This window comes from Terrapene carolina, unplaced genomic scaffold, assembly GCF_002925995.2.
Source record: "Terrapene carolina triunguis isolate 2854851 unplaced genomic scaffold, T_m_triunguis-2.0 Scaffold58, whole genome shotgun sequence".
NCBI lineage: Eukaryota > Metazoa > Chordata > Testudines > Emydidae > Terrapene > Terrapene triunguis.
In genome coordinates, this window is record NW_020664409.1 from 107,591,760 (window position 1) to 107,614,826 (window position 23,067).

Here is a 23,067-nt window from a genome sequence, read left to right on the forward strand (position 1 = left end):
CAAGTCACTTTGAGATTCTCAGATTAAACATGCACTAGAAGCCCCTGGGGAAATGTTAAATTATGTTACAGATTGTAAAAGAGATGCCACACAAGATTCGGATTGGACTATGAAAGGTGACGAATGCCTACAACTGATTTCAGTTCAAGCAACAATGAGGAGTCTGGTGGCACCTTAAAGACTAACAGATTTATTTGGTCATAAGCTTTCATGGGTAAAAAACCCACATCAGATAGATCTCTGAAGTGGGTTTTTTACCCATGAAAGCTTATGACCAAATAAATCTGTTAGTCTTTAAGGTGCCACCGGACTTCTCATTGTTTTTGTGGATACAGACTAACACGGCTACCCCTGTGATATTCAGTTCAAGCATTCAGCAGTTTGAAGATTAAGCCCTTTAAGAGGGAGAAATGACTTGTGAATTATGGCAAAATTTATTTAGGAATAAGTCTGCCTACATATGATGGGGTCTTTGTATTTTTCCTCCCTTGTGCATTACTTTAAAAGGAATTTTGCATGAAGTAGGATCTTGTTTCTTAAGATTTAATTTGCTCAAGGTGTCCTGCCCTTGAAGTCATAGGTAGAGATCAGCATATAACAGATTTTTTGCTTTGGGGGCCAAACTGAAAAAATCAAAATAAAGTCCAGTTTGATTTGAACCAAAACCACATTTTTTCAAGTTTTTTGGTTGAATCAGAAAACTTGAAAAAAAATAGTTTCAAATCGACCTAAATATTTTGAATTGAACCAAAACAATTTTTTTAAACTTTTGATTCATACTGAGTTGACCAAAACATTTCAGTTGATTCAAAAAATTTTTTTTTTAATTTTGATTTTGGCTGTTTAGGATATTTTTCCACCCTTTTTAAAAAAAACTGGCCTGATTTAAAATTGAAACGCTGTTTTGAATCAAAAAGTCAAAATGAAATGTTCTGACTATTTCAAATTTTTGTTTCCCCGCAAAAGCATATTTCAGAAAAAAAAAGTGAAAAACCTTTGCCCAGCTGTAGTCAGATGCTTCTGTTTGTGACATTGCAATTGGGGCCATGGAAATACTTGTGAAGTCACAAACAGAGGAGCATAGGCAACAAGCCGCAAGATCAGATGAAGTCTTCAGAAAACTCCATCAATACTCCTTCTGAAACTGACAGCCAGATTCTGATCTCATATAAACCAGTGTAAGAATCTGGCCCAATAATCTTGCCAGAGTAAAAACCGAGTAAGGACTTCAGGATCTGAAACATTAATTATAGATCAGGAGACTATAAATATCGAATATACCCTGATGAAAAGAAGGAGAATCACTTCCAGAACAAAAGAGCTTTTGCGACGTTATTGACTGTTGGCTCCTTTGTAAATTCCTGAACAAATGACACAGGCGGCTCAGAGAACAGGGTGGTGGATTAATTCAGTCCTGTGACTGGCAGCTAGCAAATATGACAACGTCCTCTGTGGCTCTTGAGACTGATACAGGACTGCAAACTGGGACTCTCTCATGACCACTAAGAAATGTACAGTGCACTGGTAAAAGCAGAGCCCATAAGTAAAGCTACCCCCATGGTATCAATTTAAAAAGCAAAAAGCAATTCCATGGAACAAAGCTATCCGTGTTTTGCCCTTCTTTACAATGTTCATTCGGTCGATGTATTGCTACATTCCACACTGCCTCTTAGGCAGGAACGGCTGTTGCGGCCGCAACGTGATGGCACAGTGCAAGAAACACACGGAACGTGCCACAGAATTTCTGTCACGAGGGTGGCCAGCCTGGTGAAGAGAGAGCATTGTAAGCGCCATGTTCTGGGAGCTAACAGAACACCAATGGCAGCGGTCAGTTTTGTCATCAGTGTCCTCAACAGTATATATAATCCCCATAGAAAGAGTCTCCAATTACATTCACTGGTGTTTTACTGATGTCTCCTGCCCTGAAATCCCTTTCCCTCAGCTCCACAGGGTACTGTATATTGTCTCTGAAAGTCCTCCGGTGTACCGGAAAAGTTCAGTATTAATGACACCAAGTGGGGCTCTCTGAGGCTGATTTAGCAAAATCCAGTAGTCTAGAAATCTCTCCTGGTGTGTTGGGTCCAACTCTTAGTAATCAGGCTCTGAGATGAGGAGTGGCTTAGGCTATACAGCATGAAGCCCTTGATAGAGGCATTCCTATGGTCCTCAGATCATACCCGGTGGCTGTGAACTAAAACTGTGGATTTTATTATTCCCACTGCAGTCGGGAGACCAGGTGTAGAGAACAGAGGGGCATAACAGAGTACAACAAGGCACTAAAGAAAATAGCCAAGACTTGAATGCATGAGGAAAAAACAAAACAAAACACATATCAAACAAGCTGCTAGAGTCTATGTCCTCTTGGAGTGGCGAGCTAAAGCACTTTGTCACAGAATGCACCAATTAAATGGACTGGACATGGCTAACTGTGACTGCAAAGGAAAAAAAGAAAACCAAGTCAAAGCAATTTCTCCAGCTTGATCTGATGGTTATTTCATTTTAAGCTGAGAGAGAGTGAGTAAGAGAGTGCACCATATGTTCAGGGAATGGTTAACCCCTATGGGCCTGATTCTCTCCTTCCATGTAGAATTGGGCCCCCAGACTGGAGGGAAAGGAATTAGAAACTGCACTAGGTATTTCATTGAACGGTTCCCTTAAGGCTGTGTCTCAATTAGTTAAAAGTATAGAAGGGCCTGAATCTTTAGATCTTACCACCCCTTAAACTTTGGGAAAGTTGAGAACTGAATCTGAACTATGTAGCAAAGCTCCAAAGCACAGGGAGGAACGGACTAGACCAAGAAACAGAGAGTCGACTGAGACTGCTAATGAGGGTAACCGTTGCCATGATAAGAGATACGGATGTAGGGCACTTGGAGGACTGATTTCACATAGGCCACCAAGCTGCCATCAGATGGCAACAACACTGAAGTCTTGACTGACTTAAGCTGAATATGAATCAGCAACTGAGAAGTGAAGGACTCTTTTATACAATGACCTCTATCCAAATGCTCTTAAATTTATAGATTAAGGCTGAAGGGACCTAGTCTGGCTTAATGTCTAACACAGTTCATAGAATTTCACCCAGTTACCCATGCACTGAGCCCAACAACTTGTGTTTGATGACATCCAGAGATGGAGAATCTACCACGTCCCTTGGTAGTTTGTTCCAATGATTAATCACTGTCATTGTTAAAACTGTGTGCCTTATTTCTAATTGGGATTTGCCTGGCTTCAGCTCCAGCCATCAGTTCTTGTTATGCCTTTCTCTGTTAAAGAGCCTTTTCAGTGCCCAGTGTTTTCTCCCCATGAAGGGATATGCCATAATCAAGTCATCTCTTAATACTATACTATATGGAGATATACCTATCTCATAGAACTGGAAGGAACCCCGAAAGGTCATCGAGTCCAGCCCCCTGCCTTCACTAGCAGGACCAAGTACTGATTTTGCCCCAGATCCCTAAGTGGCCCCATCAAGGATTGAACTCACAACCGTGGGTTTAGCAGGCCAATGCTCAAACCACTGAGCTATCCCTCTCCCTCTTGATCTTCTTTGTGATAAACTACACAGACTGAGCTTTTTAGCCCTTACTGTAAGGCATTTGTTCCAAGCCCTCAAATCATTTTAGTAGCTTTTCTCTGTGTTCTCTTGGTTTTCTGCACCCGCTTGCCCGTGAAGTATCCTAGACTCTGGGACTGAGTCCAAAGGCTTAAACACTTTGTGTATAAGTAAGGACGAGAGAGCCAATGGAGATATGCTTCCAGGATCAGGAATTCTAACAATCATTAAGCAAAGGCATTGTTAAGGTAGGGAGATTTCTAGGACTGTCAGCAGGATACTATCCCTTTAAGATGTTCAGTGACTTATACCAGACTGGCTAAGAGAGCAGCTGCAACATGGTTACATGATGAACAATTTGACTCCAAAATGCCTGGTTACTTCATAATCCCCGAGGTGGAAACAAAAAAACATACAGACATCTCCAGGAGTTTCTCCATAACCTCACTGGATGCAATGGCTGCTTTTCTCTCCATCCTTAGACAAGGATGCCTCAGGGGATGAAGTGACATACTTAGGATAGGGCTTGGAGATTTCATAAGAACAGCTGGTCCCTCTGAGCGCACTGAGCTGAAGAACCGATGGCACCACTGTTACTTAGGAAATTCACAAGAAGAGCCACTCTCTTGTTTATTTTTCAAGTAACCAACGATGAATCCTATGGAAGGAATGGATTTGCTGTACCTGCTTCACATCTGATTTGTGAAAGAACCACCTGCTTTTTCCTTGTAATAAGGACCTTTATTTATTTTGGGGGTATCAGGATTGCTGAAATCATTAATTTAAAAAAAAATCTATTACAAATTAATCATTAGCTAGGTCCAAAATATGATCAGCTGAGTCTGGGGACTCTCAGTGTAGTGACATTAAGGGATTTCATCCTGGGATGTGAACTTGAAAGCTAGAGATATTTGGCCTGATCGGTACCAGGATGGGAGAAACATCAAAAGTGATTTAGCAGGCAGTTACTTTCCCACTGACTAGCAATAAAGCCGTGGTCCAGCAAAGACTCAGGAGCCCGATGCTGTAGCCTCTCCTTGATGAAATGTAAAACTGGAGTCCTAACTAGTTGTCTTCGTTATAGATCTCACAGCACATTCTATAAGTCTAGGGATGTTAGGTTCAGTGTCTCGCCTCATTCAAATTGGAGTATTTATTTTCTGTCTCTCAATTAGATACTTCAGTTTTTGCCTTGAATTGTTGTGCAGAGCTGCTGGGCATGGAAAAAGACAGCTGATGCATTTCTCCCTAGAGGTGGGTAAAGTGATACCTGTATATAAATGAGTAGCTTGTACAGCATTTTGGGATCCTTCTGCATGACAAGTGGTATATAAAGGTCAGATGTCATTACGTCACCATGTTGGTGCTTGTCTCATGTGAGATGAAATAAGAGAATCACAGAATCATAGAATATCAGGGTTGGAAGGGGCCTCAGGAGGTCATCTAGTCCAACCCCCTGATCAAAGCAAGACCAATCCCCAACTAAATTATCCCAGCCAGGGCTTTGTCAAGCCAGGCCTTAAAAACCTCTAAGGAAGGAGATTCCACCACCTCCTTAGGTAACCCATTCCAGTGCTTCACCAACCCCCTAGTGAAAAAGTTTTTCCTAATATCCAACCTAAACCTCCCGCACTGCAACTTGAGACCATTACTCCTTGTTCTGTCAAGAGGACATGTCCAGGCTGAATCCACTATAATCCAGTCCAGTTTTTATGTTTTTATTGGTGCCGCTGTTGAGGAACTGGTGTTTTATGCACTAGGTCATTAGTTGTTCGACCACTGAAGGATGACGGGAAAATTGAGTGTTCAGTTTTTCCGAGGACTGTACTGAGTCATTAGGATCCCCTCCCCAAACACATGAAATTCTGAAAGAAGATTAACTTTCATTTTCCTGCTGGGCTTTTCATTATCATTAGGTTATTCTGGCTCTGTGACTGCACCACTCTAACAGATTCAAAATAAAGTGTTACTCAGGGTTCGTCTCCACAGCAAAGAAAAACCCGTCACTGGCCCATGCCAGCTGAGAGCTTTGGGCCCCTCCCACCTTGCAGGGTCCTAGAGACTGGGCTCCAGGCTAAACCCAGATGTCTACACAGCAATGTAACAGCAGCACGGCCCAAACCCCACCGGCACGGGCCAGCCGCAGGTTTTTCTTTGCAGTGTAGACATGCCCTCATAGGCCTTAAATGCTTCCAGGTTTAGCCACAGGTTGATAAGATTTGTGATTTCCAGGAGTTGAGGACGTTTGATTTTGTACATCCCTAACATCACTACATACTCACATAAAGTAGCACATGGGATTGGATTTTGTTCTCAGACATACAAGTGCAAATCCAAAGTAACGCCATTCAGGTCACTGGAGTTATGTCAGATTTACGCTGGCATACCTGATCAAAAATCTGGCCTGTGCAGTTTGTTTATATGCGAGAGAGAGAAATAAAAAATAAAAAAAAGCCAGAGATAAATTGTGCAATTTAGACAGAGCCCTGTTTGGCGGGTAATGCAGAGCCAGCTGAACCAGGAACAGTGGGGGAATGAGGGTGGGTGCCACAGGAAGTGATGTGTCTCTTAAGGCGTACACACTGTGCAGGGTCTATCCGTGGTGCAGATTGTTCCCCGGACACGGAAGGAGGCAGGAGGCATGGCTGTGGCATTCCTCACATGGGCTGCACAAGTGAGGGGGAGATTTCTGCAAGCCCACCAAGGGCCAATCTCAGCTTGGCCCAGACACCGAACAGGCTTCGGCATGCATAGAAAGTTAGGGAAAGATGCCAGGAAGACTGCACTGGAGTCTGAGTGCCTCAATTTCTTCAAAGCATGGGTGCAGAATAGAAAATAGCAATGCAAGTTTCCCCATGTCTACCGACAATTGGACTCTGACCACTCACACATTTCATCTAGCCCCCCCAGCATCCTTTAGAGGGTAACGATTGTCACATCTAACTTCTGAGGGCTGGATATGAACCAACAAATTAGAGATACACCACTCTAGTCATCACCACATCCCTGAGCCATCCACTTATCCCATCCTTCATCCATATGTCATGATAAAGAGTCAGATACAAACTCCCACCTGTAGAATCTCAGCGGGATCAGTGTTTGACTGAGACGGCAATAATTACGACAACAACCAGCAGAACGGCCATTCCGACAGAGAGAAGGCAGCACTTCATCTTCCTGGCTCGTTGCTAAGAGAGAAAAAGGAAACAGAAATAAATACATGTATGTGTTCATTGGACGATGCAGAGAAAGTCTGTGAAGAACTATCGCTGCACGTCGATCTCCACGTCCAGGACTGGCCGAGTCACACGCAGGATGCTAGGCTTCAGAAGACATGCCTTTTCCTCAGTGCAGATCCACCCTTCTGTGCACCCTTCTCAGGGAAAATGCTCCCTTGAAACTCGCAGCCATATTCCTCACCCACTGCTCTTCCCACTCAGGCCATTACCTGCTGACACTCACTTATTGCCATCACTTTCAATGAGGGATTTGGGCAGTGCTGGGTGGTTGGCGAAAGGGGTCAAGACTACCTTCCTACTGCCAGGATAAGAGGCTGTCTCGGCACAAATTTGTAATAATCCCAGCCATGCAAAAATACAGGTCATTTCTTAGGCCGGCAAAGATGCTTTCAGCATCCAAGCATTCTGATTTCCATTCAGATTAAGGTCAAGAGCCAGATATTTGCTCCTGGAAGTTGTAACCTTGACGTCCACTTCTGTCTAAAGCAAAAGTAAATGAGGTAACCGGGCAAGAAAATTGCAGATGCAATTCAGTGTTGATCAATGCAAAGTAATGCACATTACAAAACATAATCCCAACTATACATACAAAATGATGGGGTCTAAATTAGCTGTCACCACTCAAAAAGGAGATCTTGGAGTCATTGTGGATAGTTCTCTGAAAACATCCGCTCAATGTGCAGCAGCAGTCAAAAAAAACCTAACAGAATGTTAGGAACCATTAGGAAAGGGATAGATAATAAGCCAAAAAATACCATAAAGTCACTATATATATTCATAGAATGCCCACACCTTGAATACTGCGTGTAGTTCTGGTCATCACATCTCAAAAAAAGATATATTAGAATTGGAAAAAGTACAGAGAAGGTCAACAAAATGATTAGGGGTATGAAACAGCTTCCTTATGAGGAGAGATTAAAAAGATTGGGACTATTCATCTTATAAAAGAGACGACTAAGGGAGGATATGTTAGAGCTCTGTAGAATCATGAATGGTGTGAAAAAGTCAATAAAGAAATGTTATTTACCCCTTCATATAACAAAAGAACTAGGGTCACCCAATGAAATTAATAGGCAGCAGGTTTAAAAAAAACAGAAGGAAGTACTTCTTCACACAACGCACAGTCAACCCGTGGAACTCATTGCCAGGGGATGTTGTGAAGGCCAAAAGCATAACTAGGTACAGAAAAGAAGTAGATATGTTCATGGAGGATAATCTATCAATGGCTATTAGACAAAATGGTCAGGGATGCAACCCCATGCTCTGGGTGTTCCTAAACCTCTGACTGCTAGAAACTGGGACTCGATGACAGGGGATGGATCACTAGATAAATTGCCCTCTTCTATTCATTCCCTCTGAAGCATCTGGTACCGAACAGTGTCAGAAAACAGGCCACTGGGCTAGATGGACCATTGGTCTAACCCAGGGTGGCCATTCTTATGTTTTTAGGTTTACCCAGTATCTTCCACAGCTGTAATACCATCTTTATCTTTGGGGGAGGGATAGCTCAGTGGTTTGCGTATTAGCCTGCTAAACCCAGGGTTGTGAGTTTAATCATTGAAGGGGCCATTTAGGGATCTGGGGGGAAAAAATATGTCAGGGACAGTAATTGGTCCTGCTGTGAAGGCAGGGGACTGGACTCAATGACCTTTCAAGGTCCCTTCCAGTTCTATGAGATAGATATATCTCCATATTAAAATCTATTTATAACCTCTCTCTCATGAGGTAATTCCTCATTCCCTGTTTAACTGGATAGAATAATGGAACTCCCATAAAGCCATTGGAATCATAGGTTCACTTTAATCAAAGCTCTTTCTTGGATGCACTATATAAAACCACATTAAATGAGTTCCCCGATATAGCTCACATAGTATAACGCCACTCACTCTGACAGCCAGCCAGAGAGAGTGAGCACTTTCCTCCAGCCCTGTGCTCACCAGCCCAGATAATAACAACTAGGCATAATCAAGCAACTACATACATCTACAGTCCTTTCTTCCAGCTACTGCTGCACTTTGGGATAAAGGAGCTAGCTAATTTGTGTACTGTCATCCACTTTCTTTCCTGGTCAGTGCTGTAAACACCTTCCTAGTCAGCACAAATTCCCCTAAGTTCTTTGCTCATGGCATCATTGCACCATACATACCTGAATTACATTGCATTTGCTATCATTTAAAACTAGATCAGTTGTTCTCCAATTATTTAGAAGTGACAGGGGTCCTCTCATAGACCCATCTCCCCTCCCAATGCCCAAATTCCTCACTGCCTATTTCTCCAATTACCTCACTTTATGGACTATCAGGCCCATGGTACATAGTTTGTGAACACTGGACTAGATGGGGCCATGGGATACAAAAGGACTCTATTTTGCATTTCAAAGCCATTGAGAAACTTGAATGTTGATGTTTTGTTTCTATGAGACGCAACAGAGAGTCCTGTGGCACCTTTAACACTAATAGATGTATTGGAGCATAAGCTTTCGTGGGTCAATACCCACTTCGTCAGACGCATGACGGTCACATGTGTCTGACGAAGTGGGTATTCACCCACGAAAGCTTATGCTCCAATACATGTGTTAGTCTTAAAGGTGCCACAGGACTCTCTGTTGCTTTTTACAGATCCAGGCTAACACGGCTACCCCTCTGATACTTGTTTCTATGAGGTTTTTCTAATATCAGTTATTAGAAATCTTTAATAAAAATGCTGAGGTCTCTATAACCTCTCTATAGCTCCTAAACCATGGTAGAAGTAATTAACCTTGGTCTCCTTTCCTTCATCCAGTTTACAATTACTCACACACTACTAAGGGTTTAGGCGATTTAACTATATATAATTTCTTGTGCATGTTTTGATAAGGAATTCTCCCTCAGGCACACTGGCAAGGAATGTAGATGGATTTTCATTTTCCTCCCTGGTTCTGAGTGGGGAGCATTATGATCATGTCGGCATATGTGTGTCAGTCAATTTGCCGTGATCGTAATGAGGAAAATGCCAGTGGGCCCTGGTCTTTCCCGTCATCATCCTCTATAATTTTAACTAATTTTTCCACCTATTAAAGTACATTTCCCCTTTTCAATGACTGAAGCTTCACTTCCAAGGGGGGGACTTAATCAAATACATTCTGAAGAGCGGCACACATGAGATAAAGGGCCTACTGCATCCTTCTGTTTACCTTTAGCCTTAAGTAATTTCAAGTCAAAAAGGGAGCATTGCCTCTGCTTAAAGTCACAAAGACTATCTTGAAATGACTAATTCTTGTCCGGTTCTAAAAATCAAAGACTCTTTTGCATCAGTAGGGAATGCTAGTGGGCCATTTAGCTTAGAGCAGGATTGACTTCATTATTCTTAAACAGTACTAAAAGTGAGTTTCAAAGGCCTTAAATATCAGCTTCAATGGCAATTTCAGATTGGCTGTTTCACTGTTCAACTGTTCGTGGAGTTTGCAGAGCCGAATTTACCAATTTTCACTGGTGCAATCTGAGCGAAAAACATGACCATATGAGATGGCTACACAAAGGTGTAAGGCAATGGAGGAGCAAGGCCTTAAAATTTATCCTAATATTTAACTTAACATTTTATAAATTCTATCCTGGTTGACAAATTACAATAATGGCTCCTGTTCTCTTTATATCACCACTTTATGGATTTAGCATGTCACTCCTACATGCTTCTATAATCTGTTTTAGGTGTTACAGCCTTTTCCTCTTAATTCCTCATCTTGTTCTTTCATTTTTCATTAAGGCAAACGTTCATTCCATTGCAAAGACAGTTTGCACTTTTCATCTGTATTTCAGTCTCCATTCAAAAAACGTAGCATGCCATAGAATACTTGAGTAGGGATAAATAAATATACTATATGCATATGTTGCATTCATATACCACTTTTTATCCAGAAGCATCCACAGGAATTTCACAATTGTAATGCCGTATACTGGAATCCCTTCACATGCCCCAAAATGCAACCACCTCTGGGTTCAATAGGAACAGGAACATTTCACACTAGTTCAGGAAAGGAAGTGAAGAATATCATACCCAAATGAACTCACGTGAGGTCTTTTGGCAAGCAGAATATAAGTACTCAGACTAGAATATGGCTATGGTACTAGAACTAAATCTGCTGCTCTTTAAAAAAGCATCATAAATTTTTGGTCATCAAGGATACATCAGCACGCCAGTTTTACATCCCAAAGATGGCACCTCTCTCAGCACATGGCTCTCTATCGCATGCGATGGTCTTTGGTTCAACACCTATTCACAGGGAAGAATATTACTTGGTAACCCGCCAACTCCAGTTCCTGCAGCATCTGTGCTTTCCATGGAGGATTTTTCAGAATGGATCAGAGCTGAACCAGTTCAGCATGTGACATCAGAGGCTGGAGTGGTTTGAGTGAGAAACTGTCTATGGAAACAGCTGAGGTGAGTGCTATTAAGGCCAATCAGCAATGATTTAAGTGAGGACCTTGTACCTTCTCCATTAGGCTAACAAAGGAGTTCCCTTTTCTCCTTACAATATCAGCATGGCACTGGCTAACTTAGAAGCTTACTGAATGCCAGTTTCCTAACTGCCTCTCTCACTATCTGGAGGCTGTAATGGACAGGACACAAAAGAGCCAATTTGTGAGTTAGATCACCGTACATCCCCATGTACTGTGATAATAATGTAAATCTTTAGACACACGTAAAAAAAACCCCGGAAGATTAAATTATTTTTCTGGCATCAGGCAAATGCATAAAAAAATTGCCAGGCCGGTCAAATATTGGCCAGTGGTAATTCTGCCTCCTGCCCTACCTCCTCCCCATCCCTTAATCCTTCCCACTCTAGGGTTCCTGCAACCCCCTCTCCACCTCTACCTCAACATCCCAGTTAGGGATGCCAACCCTCCTGATTTTGCCGGGAGTCTCCCAGAATCTGTCTCTGTCTCCCGGAGGCTACTGAAGCCAAACTGGGAGATTTTAGGCGCTAAACGTCCGGTGGTGCAGCAGGGCTAATATAGGCTCCCTGCCTGCCCTGGCCCCGCGTCGCTCCCGGAAGCAGCCGGTACGTTCTGCTGCCCCTGTGGGGGCAGGGGTCTCCACGCGCTGCCTGCGCCCTCAGCACCAACTCCGCAGCTCATATTAGCCGGGAACTGCAGCCAATGGGAGCTGTGGGGGCAGTGCCTGCAGGCAGGGGCAGCGCATGGAGCTCCCTGTCATCCCCAAAAGGGCGCAGGGACATGCTGGCTGCTTCCGGGGGTGACGTGCAGAGGAGCAGTGCGCACAGCTCCCTGACCCCGCATACCTCAGGTGGCTCCTGGTCGGCGGCGCAGCGGGGCCAGGGCAGGCTCCACCCTTGCAGCGCCTATTGGCCACAGTTCCCGGCCAATGGGAGCTGTGGAGTAGGAGCTTGGAGCGCGGGCAGCGCATGGAGACCCCCTGCCCCGCCCCAGGGGCCTCAGGGACGTGCTGGCCACTTCTGGGAGCAGCGTGGGGCCAGGGCAGGCAGGGAGCCTGCCTTAGCCCCAATGTGCCACCGACCGGGAGCCGCCCAAGGTAAGCGCTGCCTGGCCAGAGCCCACAACCCCTCCTGCACCCCAACCCTGTGCCCCAGCCCTGAGCCCCCTCCAGCACCCAAACTCCCTCCCACAGCCTGCATCCCGCACCCCCTCCTGCACCCCAACCCCCGCCCCAGCCTGGTGAAAGTGAGAGAGGGTGGGGGAGAGCGAGCAACGGAGGGAGGGCGGATGGAGTGAGCAGGGCGGGGCCTCAGAGAAGGGGTGGGGCAGGGGCGGGGCCTCGGGAAGGAGCAGGGCAGGGAGCGGGGCAAGGGTGTTTGGGTTTGTGTGAATAGACAGTTGGCAACCCTAATTCCAGTCAGGCGTCTTCCTCATTCTCCTCCAGCCTGCCTGAGTGCCAGCAGAGGAAGCATTGAGAACATAGGACAGACAAGTCTTCCCACTTTCAGTGCCTGTGCCTGGTGCAACTGCACCCTCTGGCTGCCTGGAGAACCAATTTCAGGAAAAATCCTGCTGCTCGGCTCCCACAGCCCCAGGATGGAGCATACTCAGTTGCTCTCTGGGGCATGTGCTGTCTAGTTTGCATGTAGAAGCTGGAAGGGGATACAGCATGCTCAATGCGGACGGACATTTCAGAGAATTTAGCTGCCAAAAATCTAACAAGTCTCCAATGAGCATGTGCAAACTAGAATTTTTGGAGGTTTAGAAATCAGTCAAATTTTCAATGGAATGGCAAAAGGCACATCCCTGACACTAATGCAATCCCACTGCCAAATTTCAAGTCACTGTTCCAAAGCACAGAGGAACAGCAGCTTCTCAACAAAACAGCACTATGCATTTGTAACATGGGAAAACACCACATTTCCCCCTGATTTTGTTCTTGAAGGTGCCTGAATCATTTTAGCTGAAATTTAAACAAACTAAACCAAACAGCAAACAGAAAACCAATAACCAAGCCAAACAAATCTCTTTAGGCAGATGCCTAGTATGGAAAATTTCAGCCTGAATTGTCTGGCAAAGTTTAAGCAACTAAAAACAGGACCTTATCATGGAAAATATTGGGCAACCTTAATTATAGGCAGAACTACCTACACCACCCAGCTTAGTCTGGAGAGCAGATGGGCCAGATCTTCGGCTGGTGTAGAACAGCATTGATCCGCTTGTGTGCACTAGCTGTGGTTCTGGTCCAATGGGTTTTGAGCCTATTTTAATTGCTGTTTCTAGTATCATGCAAGATGTGCAGGATGAAACTGTCTAAAATATTTTGATCATATTAGAAGAGGAAAAAAATGCAAAAAAAAAAAAAAAAAAACCCTGTAAGAAATTACTGATTATAGTAGTTATTTTTGCTTTAATCTCAGGATTTATTAGTAACATGTTACAGGTAAGGACATATTTTAAGCCTGACAGTGCCCTTTACACACACAATTGAAACAGTGAATACCAAACATCAGGGAAGAAGTCAGTGAGGCTATTTAGGGACATGAGCAGAAAGTGCTTTAGAGTGACAGGAGAGGTGGATGTTGCTGTTGCTGTGAGCCTGAAAGAATCCTTTGCCTTAATGTTCCACAGAAGAAGCTGTAGGTCACATCCTACAGGCTGGAAACTATTTATCTGTGGGAGGGAAGTGAAATGTTAAAAGGCTTTTTAATTATGCCACAATAGATAGTTAAGCAATTAGAACCATTAAAAGCTGCTGAGGCACTGGGCCCAGAGGAGTGAGTTACATCCTGGAAATTATTAAGAAAACACAGTTGCAAGGGCAAAAGAAAACATCTTTGTTGCTAAGAGTTTCAAAAGCTTGCTTGGAATGAATCATAGAAATGTAGGGCTGGAAGGGACCTTGAGAAGTCATCTAATCCAGCTGTCTGCACTGAGGCAAGATCAAGTAAACCTAGACCATCCCCGACAGGTTTGTCTAACCTGTTCTTAAAAACTTCCAGTGACGGAGATGCTACAACTTCCCTTGGAAGCCTATTCCACAGCTTAACTACCCTTATGATTACAAAGTTTTTCCTAATATCCAACCTAAATCTCCAGAGTTGCAGATTAAGCCCATTATGTCTTGTCCTATCTTCAGTGGAAAATGGAGGACAACTGATTACCATTGTCTTTATAACACCCCTTAATTTATTTGAAGAATGTTAGCAGGGCCCCTCCTCAGTCTTCGTTTCTCAAGACTAAAGATGCCCAGTTTTCTTAACCTTTCTTCTTAGGTCAGGTTGTCTAAACCTTTCATCATTTTTGTTGCTCTTCTCTGGATTCTCTCTCCAATTTGTTCACATCTTTCCTGAAGTGTGGTGCCCAGAGTGGGACCCAGTACTCCAGCTGAGGCTTCACCAGTGCCAAGTATAGCAGGACAATGACCTCCTATGTCTTTCACATGACACCCCTATTAATGGAACACAGAATGATAGTAGCGTATTTTGCAACTTCATTTTTGACTTATATTCAATTTGCGATCCACTATAACCCCCCCAGAACTACCACCTAGACAGTTATTTACCATTTTGTAGTTGTGCAATAAATTTTTTCTTTCCCGAGTGTAGTACTTTGTCTTTATTGAATTTCATTTTTTTTTTAATTTCAGACCAATTCTCCAATTTGTCAAGGTTATTTCAAATTCTAATCACGTCCTCCAAATTGCTTGCAACCTGGCCCAGCCTGGTGTCATCCACAAATTATATATGTATGCTCTGCACTCCATTATCCAAGCCATTTATGAAAATGTTGAATTGTACAGGACCCAGGACAGACCCCACTAGATACATCCCCCCAGTTGGACAGCAACCCACTGATAACTACTCTTTGAGTATCGTCTTTCAACCAGTTGTGCACCCACATTATATTAATTTAATTTAGACCACATTTCCCTAGTTTGCTTATGAGAATATCATTTGGGATTGTGTCAAAAGCCTTATTAAAATCAAGATATATCATATCTACAGCCTCCCCCCTATACAGGGCTGGCTTTAGGCCGATTCCCCTGAATTGGGCCCCGCGCCTAAGAGGGCCCCGCGCAGTGCCGTAACAAGGGTGAGGCGATCGGGCAGCGTCCCTGCTGGAAGGAAAGCTGTGCTGCTCTCCTGGAAGCAGCTGCTGCTGCTGCTATGGCAACGAGAGATGCTGACGCTGGCTGGCAGAGGGCTGAGGTAGAGGCTGTTGCACGTCAGGAGGGGGAGAGGGGAGGACGAAGGCACACATGTGCTTTGCAGCTCTCCCCTCCCCTCCCCCGGCACCCACCTGGAGAAGACGCCGAGGGGGCTTCCGGTCCGGTGGGAGACAGGATCATCTGCAGTGGACCTCACTCACCTGAGCAGCTGCTGGGGCTTCGGTGAGTGTTTGACCCTGTGATTCCCCCCCAGCCACCACTCCTGCAAATACTGGGCAAGGGGCAGCCCCATCCCCCACCCCCAGTGAGGCTATGGTGAGGGGCAGCAGAGGAAGGAAGCCACATGTGATGGCAGACCCCTCCCCCCCAGCCCCTCTCCGGCCCCCAAACTCTGTCCCAGAGCCTGCACCCAGCCCTCCGCACTCCCTTCCAGAGCCTGCACCCCTCCACCCATCCTGCACCCCACCCCGTGCCCCAGCCCAGAGCCTGCACCCAGCACCCAAACTCCATCCCACAGCCTGTACCCCCACCCCCTTCCCCCACACCCCCTCCTGCACCCAAACTCTGTCCCTGTGCCTGCACCCCTCCCCCCCTCCCCACACCCCCCCTCATGCACCCAAACTCTGTCCCAGAGCCTGCACCCCAGACTCCATCCCAGAGCCCAACCTCTCAACCGTCCTACACCCCAATCCCCTGCCCCAACCCAGGGCCTGCACCCCAGACCTCCTCCCCCCCCCCCAAACTCCCTCACAGAGCCTTAGGCAGGTGGGGGGCAGAGTTCGGGGTGGGGGCGGGCTCTGAGCGTTCTGGGCACCACCAAAATTTCTACAAACCTGCCGCCCATGATACTTCGAGGAGGGGTGAGGAGGTGTTTTGGTTTTTTTAATCATTCCTGCCGGGGCCCCGTCGAAACTGTTCGAATTGGGACCCGCACTTCCTAAAGCCGGCCCTGCCCCTATATACTAGACAAGTAAACCTGTCAAAGGCCTGGTCTACACTAACCCCCCCACTTCGGACTAAGGTACGCAAATTCAGCTACGTTAATAACGTAGCTGAATTCGAAGTACCTTAGTCCGAAGTTACCGCGGTCCAGACGCGGCAGGAAGGCTCCCCCGTCGATGCTGCGTACTCCGCTCGCCGAGCTGGAGTACCAGCGTCGACGGCGAGCACTTCCGGGATCGATCCGGGGCACTTCCGGGATCGATCCGGGATCGATTTATCACGTCTTAACCAGACGCGATAAATCGAACTCAGAAAACCGATTGCTTACATCCGGACCCGGATGTAAGTGAAGACGTACCCAAAGAAGGAAATTGGGTTGGTTTGGCATGATTTGTTCTTCACCAAAATGGCCTTGTCATTACTTACAATCCTGTTGTCCTCTAGGTGCTTACAAAGTGATTGTTTAATAATTTGTTCCAGAATCTGTCCAGGTATCAAAGTTACGCTGACTGGTCTATAGTTCCTCAGGTCATCTATGTTCCCCCATTTTAAGGATACGTATTATGTCTGCCCTTCTCCAGTCCTCTGGGACCTCACCCAGCCTCCACTAGTTTTCAAAGATAATCACTAATGGTTTCAAGATTGCTTCAGCTAGTTCCTTAAGGCAGCTTTTGGTGACGAAACAGTGGAGATGTACACACTGCAATGCCACTTTGGGTGACAAAACTCTTCAGTTTCAGCGACAAAATAAAAGCACCTTGATGAGAGGGATAAAGCTTTTGCAGCAAACTTAAAGCGACAAAGCGTCAGTGTAGACACTGCCTTTTGTTATATCGCCATAACTGGCCTCCCTCAGTATCCCACAGTGCCTGCCATGACCACTCTGATTATTGTTTTGAAATCAGCTGCCCTGCAGACATGCGTCCCTCCCCTTTCAAAGCTACGGGAAGTTTCTGACAGCTGAGCTCTGGTAGCAAAGAGCAAATCATTAACATGGAACGCTGCTCTCTCCTGGACTAGGAACACAGAGGAAGTAGGCAGGGGGGTGTGTGTGTGTGTGTGTGTGTGTGTGTGTGTGTGTGTGAGAGAGAGAGAGAGAGAGAGACTGTTGTGCTGTGCCGAGCCAGGGGGGAAGTGGGGGCTGATGTCGGCGGTAGGCTTGCCAACTGTCTAATCGCACAAACCCAAACACCCTTGCCCCGCCCCCTGCCCCGCTCCTTCCCTGAGGCCCCGCCCCTGCTCATTCCATCCCCCCTCCCTCCGTCGCTCGCTCTCGCCCATCCTCACTCACTTTCACCGGGCTGGGGCAGGGGGCTGGGGTGCGGGAGGGGGGTTTGGGGTGTGGGCAGAGGGGTGGGGCTGAGGGGTTCAGAGTATGGGAGGGGGCTTGGGGTCCGGGCTCTGGGAGGGAGTTTGGGTGAGGGAGGGGGCTCAGGGCTGGGGCAGGGAAGCAGGAGGGGGTAAGAGGTGCGGGCTCCGGCTGGGCGGTGCTTACCTCGGGTAGCTCCCCCAGAATTCCCCCAGAAGTAACAATGGGATAGCTACCCACAGTGCACTGCTCTCCATGTCAATGCAAGAGCTGCTAGCCTGGATGCACTCTGCCGACACAAGGACCATAGTGTGGACATGCAACAGCGGTTTACTTAAAGCACTTTAATGAAAATGGCATAACTTTTGGGGACAAAGCTTTGCAGTGTTGACATAACCTTACTTATGTGAATATTCTTTAAGCTAGTATTTCCCCTTTTGGCTTATGTTTCTTTCCCCTTGTTGTTAATCTGAATTGTGTTTAGTACCTGATCACAATTTACCTTTTTAGTGAAGACAGACGCAAAATAGGCATTAAAATACCTCAGCCTTCTTGATGTCATCAGATGTAAGCTCTCCTTCCCCTTTAAGCAGAGAGCCTAGATTTTCTTTCCTCTTTCTTTTTCTCTTAATGTATTTATAGAACCTCTTCTTATTGCCTTTTATGTCCCAACTAGGTCTAATTATTTTGTGTCTTAGCCTTTCTGATTTTATCCTTATATCCTTGTGCTACTCTTTTGTACTCATCCTCAGTAATTTGCCCATGTTTCCACATTTTGTAGGATTCCCTTTTAATTTTAAGGTAATTAAACAGCTCCTGATGGAACCATATTACTATTCCTCCTATATCTCCTTTGAATCAGGTTAGTATGCTGGTGTGCCTTTACTATTCATTATTTTAGAAACTGCCAACTCTCCTGAACTCCTTTTTTCCCATATATTTTCTTCTATGGGATCTTACCTACCAGTTCGCTGAGTTTGTGAAAGTCCACTTTTTTGAAATCCATTGTCCTTATTCTGCTGCTGGAAAGGGATAGCGAGCCCAGGAAAAGCTGGTGCTATTCCTCTATTTAGAGGGTCAAGAAAATGTGGAGTCACAAAATGGTGGGGAGTTTTACGCAGAAATGTGAAGGGCTTTTCTGTCTTTAATCTGTATGATTCCAGGGACTACGCTTTTTCTCAGCCTACTACTGGACAAAGGCATCTTTAGCGCTCCTTCTGTCTATCATGGGTTCTACAAGAGAATGGGTGAAGGATCTACAGTGAATGGATGTTGTTCATGAAGGCATGTGATCATTAGCCAAGCTCATCTGCACAATGACTATCTCTCTGTGCTGCTCCCACATATAGCCCCTGGCATAGGGGGCATGCCAGGGATAGGGATAAGGGCGGCAAAGGAAAGGAGTAATGCACAGAGCACTATGACTCTACCCCAGGACTTCACCCTTCTTCCTCACACTCCTGCTCTTCTACCAGATGTAAACATCTAGGGTACACCTTGCCTACCAGTAGAGCTTTATGACATGGTGCTCTCTCTCAGTGCAAGAGGAAATGGTGACCCACTTTCTGGACAATTCTTAGGGCAACCTTGATGTCAAGCAGAGAAGAAGCCATCCCTCTTCCCTCTTTCCCAGCAAATAAGGTTACAGTGATCCCATCTGCTTTACACTAGCAGGAATATTTTATGCACATTACACAAAATACATTTCTAACCAGAAAGGACTGGGTAAAGATGACCAAGGGAGAGGGGAATTTGAAAACACTCCAGTAATACTAAAAAACTTTCTGGATGGTACAAATCGCTTGAAAAACAAAGAAACCTCTGAGGATTTATCCATCATGGAGAACTCTGTCTCCTGGATCCCAGCCCTATCCTGAAAATATCAGAACCACCATGAACTGAAAAAAAGACTCATTCACAGTCTGCAGTTGTCATGAGGGAATTTTTTAAGTGCCCCTGTTGGGCAATGAAAACTCATCTTCATTGATTTTCAAGTAGCTGTTTCCTTTGTTGCAGGAGGTGAAAATAGTACAATATAAGATGGCCCATTTTATATGCAATCTGTATCAGAATCTAAGGCAAGACTGTGCAATCTTAATATAGGTGATCACGTACCTACATGAGTAACACTGCAAATGTCAGTACTACTCATGTTAATAGGTGCTCACCAAAATGAGTTAGGACTTCTCAATCTAGCCCTAAGCATATCATCATTCTCTAGATATTCTATGCAGGTGCTCTAGAAAGGGGGGAGGGAAACAAATATACAAGTATAAATTACTACATATCTCTAAATCCAGTGATTTCCCTGGACGTTATGGGTAGTCAGCACACGTCAGGATCAGTCCCTTTGTGAACTCAGCTCTACTAAAATCTCTGGTTACAGTAAAACTGAACTATGAGAAAATGATTTCCTGATAACAGGTTTCCAGGGGATTATTATTATTATATTCCATTGTATTTCATAAGATCTTTTAGTCATGTTGTACACAATCACACCTTATAACGAAATAAACAGACCGTGTTACTGAAAGGGAACTGAGGAATGTAACCTTTAAAGTGTGTATAAATTAAAACACACTGACCAAATCTGGTGACCTTTATGGTGTAACTTCTTTAAAAAGTAACATAAATTTACTATTAAATATCACTGCTTCTGAAGAGAGGCTATAAAAGGCCAATAATATTAGCACGCACCTTTTGGTGTATTTAAATGAGAAGGAAGCAGTCTGTTTATAAGACCATAATATATTTTTAGCAGGAAAAGGCCATCCCACCATTCATTATTTCCTCAATCCCCTCCCATCCGAGACATTAATCTGTATCTCGTGGAGTAATTTATACTTTTCTCCAGCAACTTTGTCTTTGTATCTACCACTTTGCACCTGTAGTAGTTTCCATTCTCTCTTAGTTTTCTCATGGCTACTACAATTTGTTAATCTCCTATGAGTGTACTATAAGCAGAGGTGGTAGCACTGGTACTGGGTTCGATGGACCTTTGGTCTGACCCAATATGGCCGTTCTTATGTTTTTATGCTCTTATGTTCTCTGTATCAGAGATGCGCTTTTGCTATTTCTGTGAAACTCATCAAAATTTGGCTGAGTTATGAGCCTCTGTAAAACCTCAGTTCACACATGCTCAGTAGAGACTTGCTGGAATCTTTGGAGAATTTAGCTGCCAAATTCCATTTGCACTGAGCATGTTCCAGCCCAGGGCTGCAGGGTTTGAGCAGGACTTTCCCTGCAATAGCTTCTCCCGTCAATTAGGGGCTGTTGCCAAGGCTGCACAAGCTGCCTTAATTGCGGCATTTCCTAACTTTTGAGTGCTTCACTTTGCAACCTTATGTTCTTTCAGTTTTGTTTTGCTTAACATCACTGACAATTGCAAATGCCTTACATACCACCAGCACTTGAAAAATATTCATGGTAAAATAAAGGTGTGTGTAAATCTCATTCAGAAAGTGCCAAGATCAACCTTGGGAGCCAATGAAAAAAATCTCTACAGATCTCTTCACTGGCCCTTGTCTACTCTACCACAGAATACTGCTCACGCATCTGGACACATCAGTTCTCAACACCACCACGTGGATCATTACAGGCACAGTAAAATCAACGCTACAACCGTGGCTTCCCATACTGGCATTCACCCACCCAGGGGCGGCTCCAGGCACCAGCGCACCAAGCGCGTGCCTGGGGTGACAAGCCGTGGGGGACGGCCTGCTGGTTGCCATGAGGGCAGCAGTCAGGCTGCCTTTGGCGGCATGCCTGCGGGAGGTCCGCCGGCCCTGCGGCTTCAGCGGCAATTCGGCGGCAGATACGCCAAAGGCGCGGGACCGGCGGACCTCCCGCAGGCACACCGCCGAAAGCCGCCTGACTGCCGTGCTTGGGGCGGCAAAATACATAGAGTCGCCCCTGCATCCACCCACCCAAATTTATCACAACACGAGAATCTTTCAGGAGTTTCATTGAATGAGGAACAAGGATTTTCCAATATCCAAAGAGCAGATGTGCCTACCTTCTCCATAAATGGGGACTGAGACACAAACCTATTTGTGACTGTAGAAACAGCTCTCAAATTATGGAACTCCTCATTACTCAATGTCCAAAAAAAATCACATCCTGGTGATATCTCTGCCGTCCCTATGCATCACTTGAAGCAATCAATTGGATCACCAATAGACTTGGACATTTAATATTGCTCTTTTTAAGCCAAAAGAAGAAGACAATGACGACGACATGATAATGGCTGACATTTCTATAGTCTCTTTCAAGGCACCAGGCCCACCAACCAGTACATTACAGTGAGTGATCCAGGTAGGTATCCTTCCTCAACCCCCTGGTGCACGGTGACACAGACTCCAAAAGAGGTATTCTGCGAATGGTATATCATCAATACTTTGTAAAATCACTGTTAGGAGTTAGTGAATCCCCGTGTTATAAAGTTTACAAGAGTTTTCCATAGAAGAGACAAAGCTGTATATAAGTAAATAGTTAATAGATATGCTGCCAGTAAATGGCGCTCAAGAACATGTTGCATTGTTATTGGGTTTGTAGGACAAATAAACCTTTTTATTGTTGTGCACTACAAATGGCTTCTTGCCTTCAGCTGTTTGCATGCAGCTCTTAATAAATATGGTAGATGCGGGTTTTGCTATGGAACACAGTCAGTGGACACTGAAAACCAAATCACTTTAGTCTCATCAGAAAGAGCCTTAACATAAATATGCTTCAATACAAGGAGTTGCAGAAGGCTTCTTTAACAGACTCCAAAAAACCACAGTGCTTTGTAAGTGAGAGTATTTTTAAAACTACAGGTTTCAGAGTAGCAGCCGTGTTAGTCTGTATCCGCAAAAAGAACAGGAGTACTTGTGGCACCTTAGAGACTAACAAATTTATTAGAGCATAAGCTTTCGTGGGCTACAACCCACTTCTTCGGATGCATATAGAGTGAAACATATATTGAGGATATATATATATATATATATAGCACAATTTCCTCCCAGACAGGTTATTTTTCACTAGTTTACAAGCATTTATCACGTTGCTGCTGCTGTTTTGCAGCATGAGAACTAGTTAGGAGTGAAGTGCTAAATACCAGTGAGTAAACTAAATTGAAAACAGGCATGATAATCTGCTTGTGAAAGAGCAATAAATTCTGTGATAGAGAGTAAAGCAGGGGTGGGCAAACTTTTTGGCCTGAGGGTCACATCTGGGTATGGAAATTGTATGGTGGGCCATGAATGCTCACAAAATTGGGAGTTGGGGTGCGGGCTCTGGGTGGGGGTGCGGCTCTGGGGTGGAGCTAGAAATGAGGAGTTCAGGGTGCAGGAGTAGGCTCCGGGCTGGAGCAGGGGGTTGGCGTGGGGGGTGGTGAGGGCTCCAGCTAGGGGTGCGGGCTCTGGGGTGGGGCTGGGGAT

At 45.0% G+C, this 23,067-nt stretch overlaps 1 protein-coding gene across 2 annotated transcripts in view; it reads right to left on the reverse strand.

The window, feature by feature from the left end:
* TSNARE1 (t-SNARE domain containing 1) overlaps nucleotides 1–23,067 on the reverse strand; it is a 686,859-nt gene that overhangs the window by 73,986 nt on the left and 589,806 nt on the right. For both annotated transcript variants that reach the window (XM_026646872.1, XM_026646868.1), the window contains exon 12: nucleotides 6,630–6,744. In XM_026646872.1, the coding sequence (XP_026502657.1) occupies nucleotides 6,649–6,744 (96 nt within the window). In that variant the 3' untranslated portion in view covers nucleotides 6,630–6,648. The remainder of the gene's footprint in view (nucleotides 1–6,629; nucleotides 6,745–23,067) is intronic.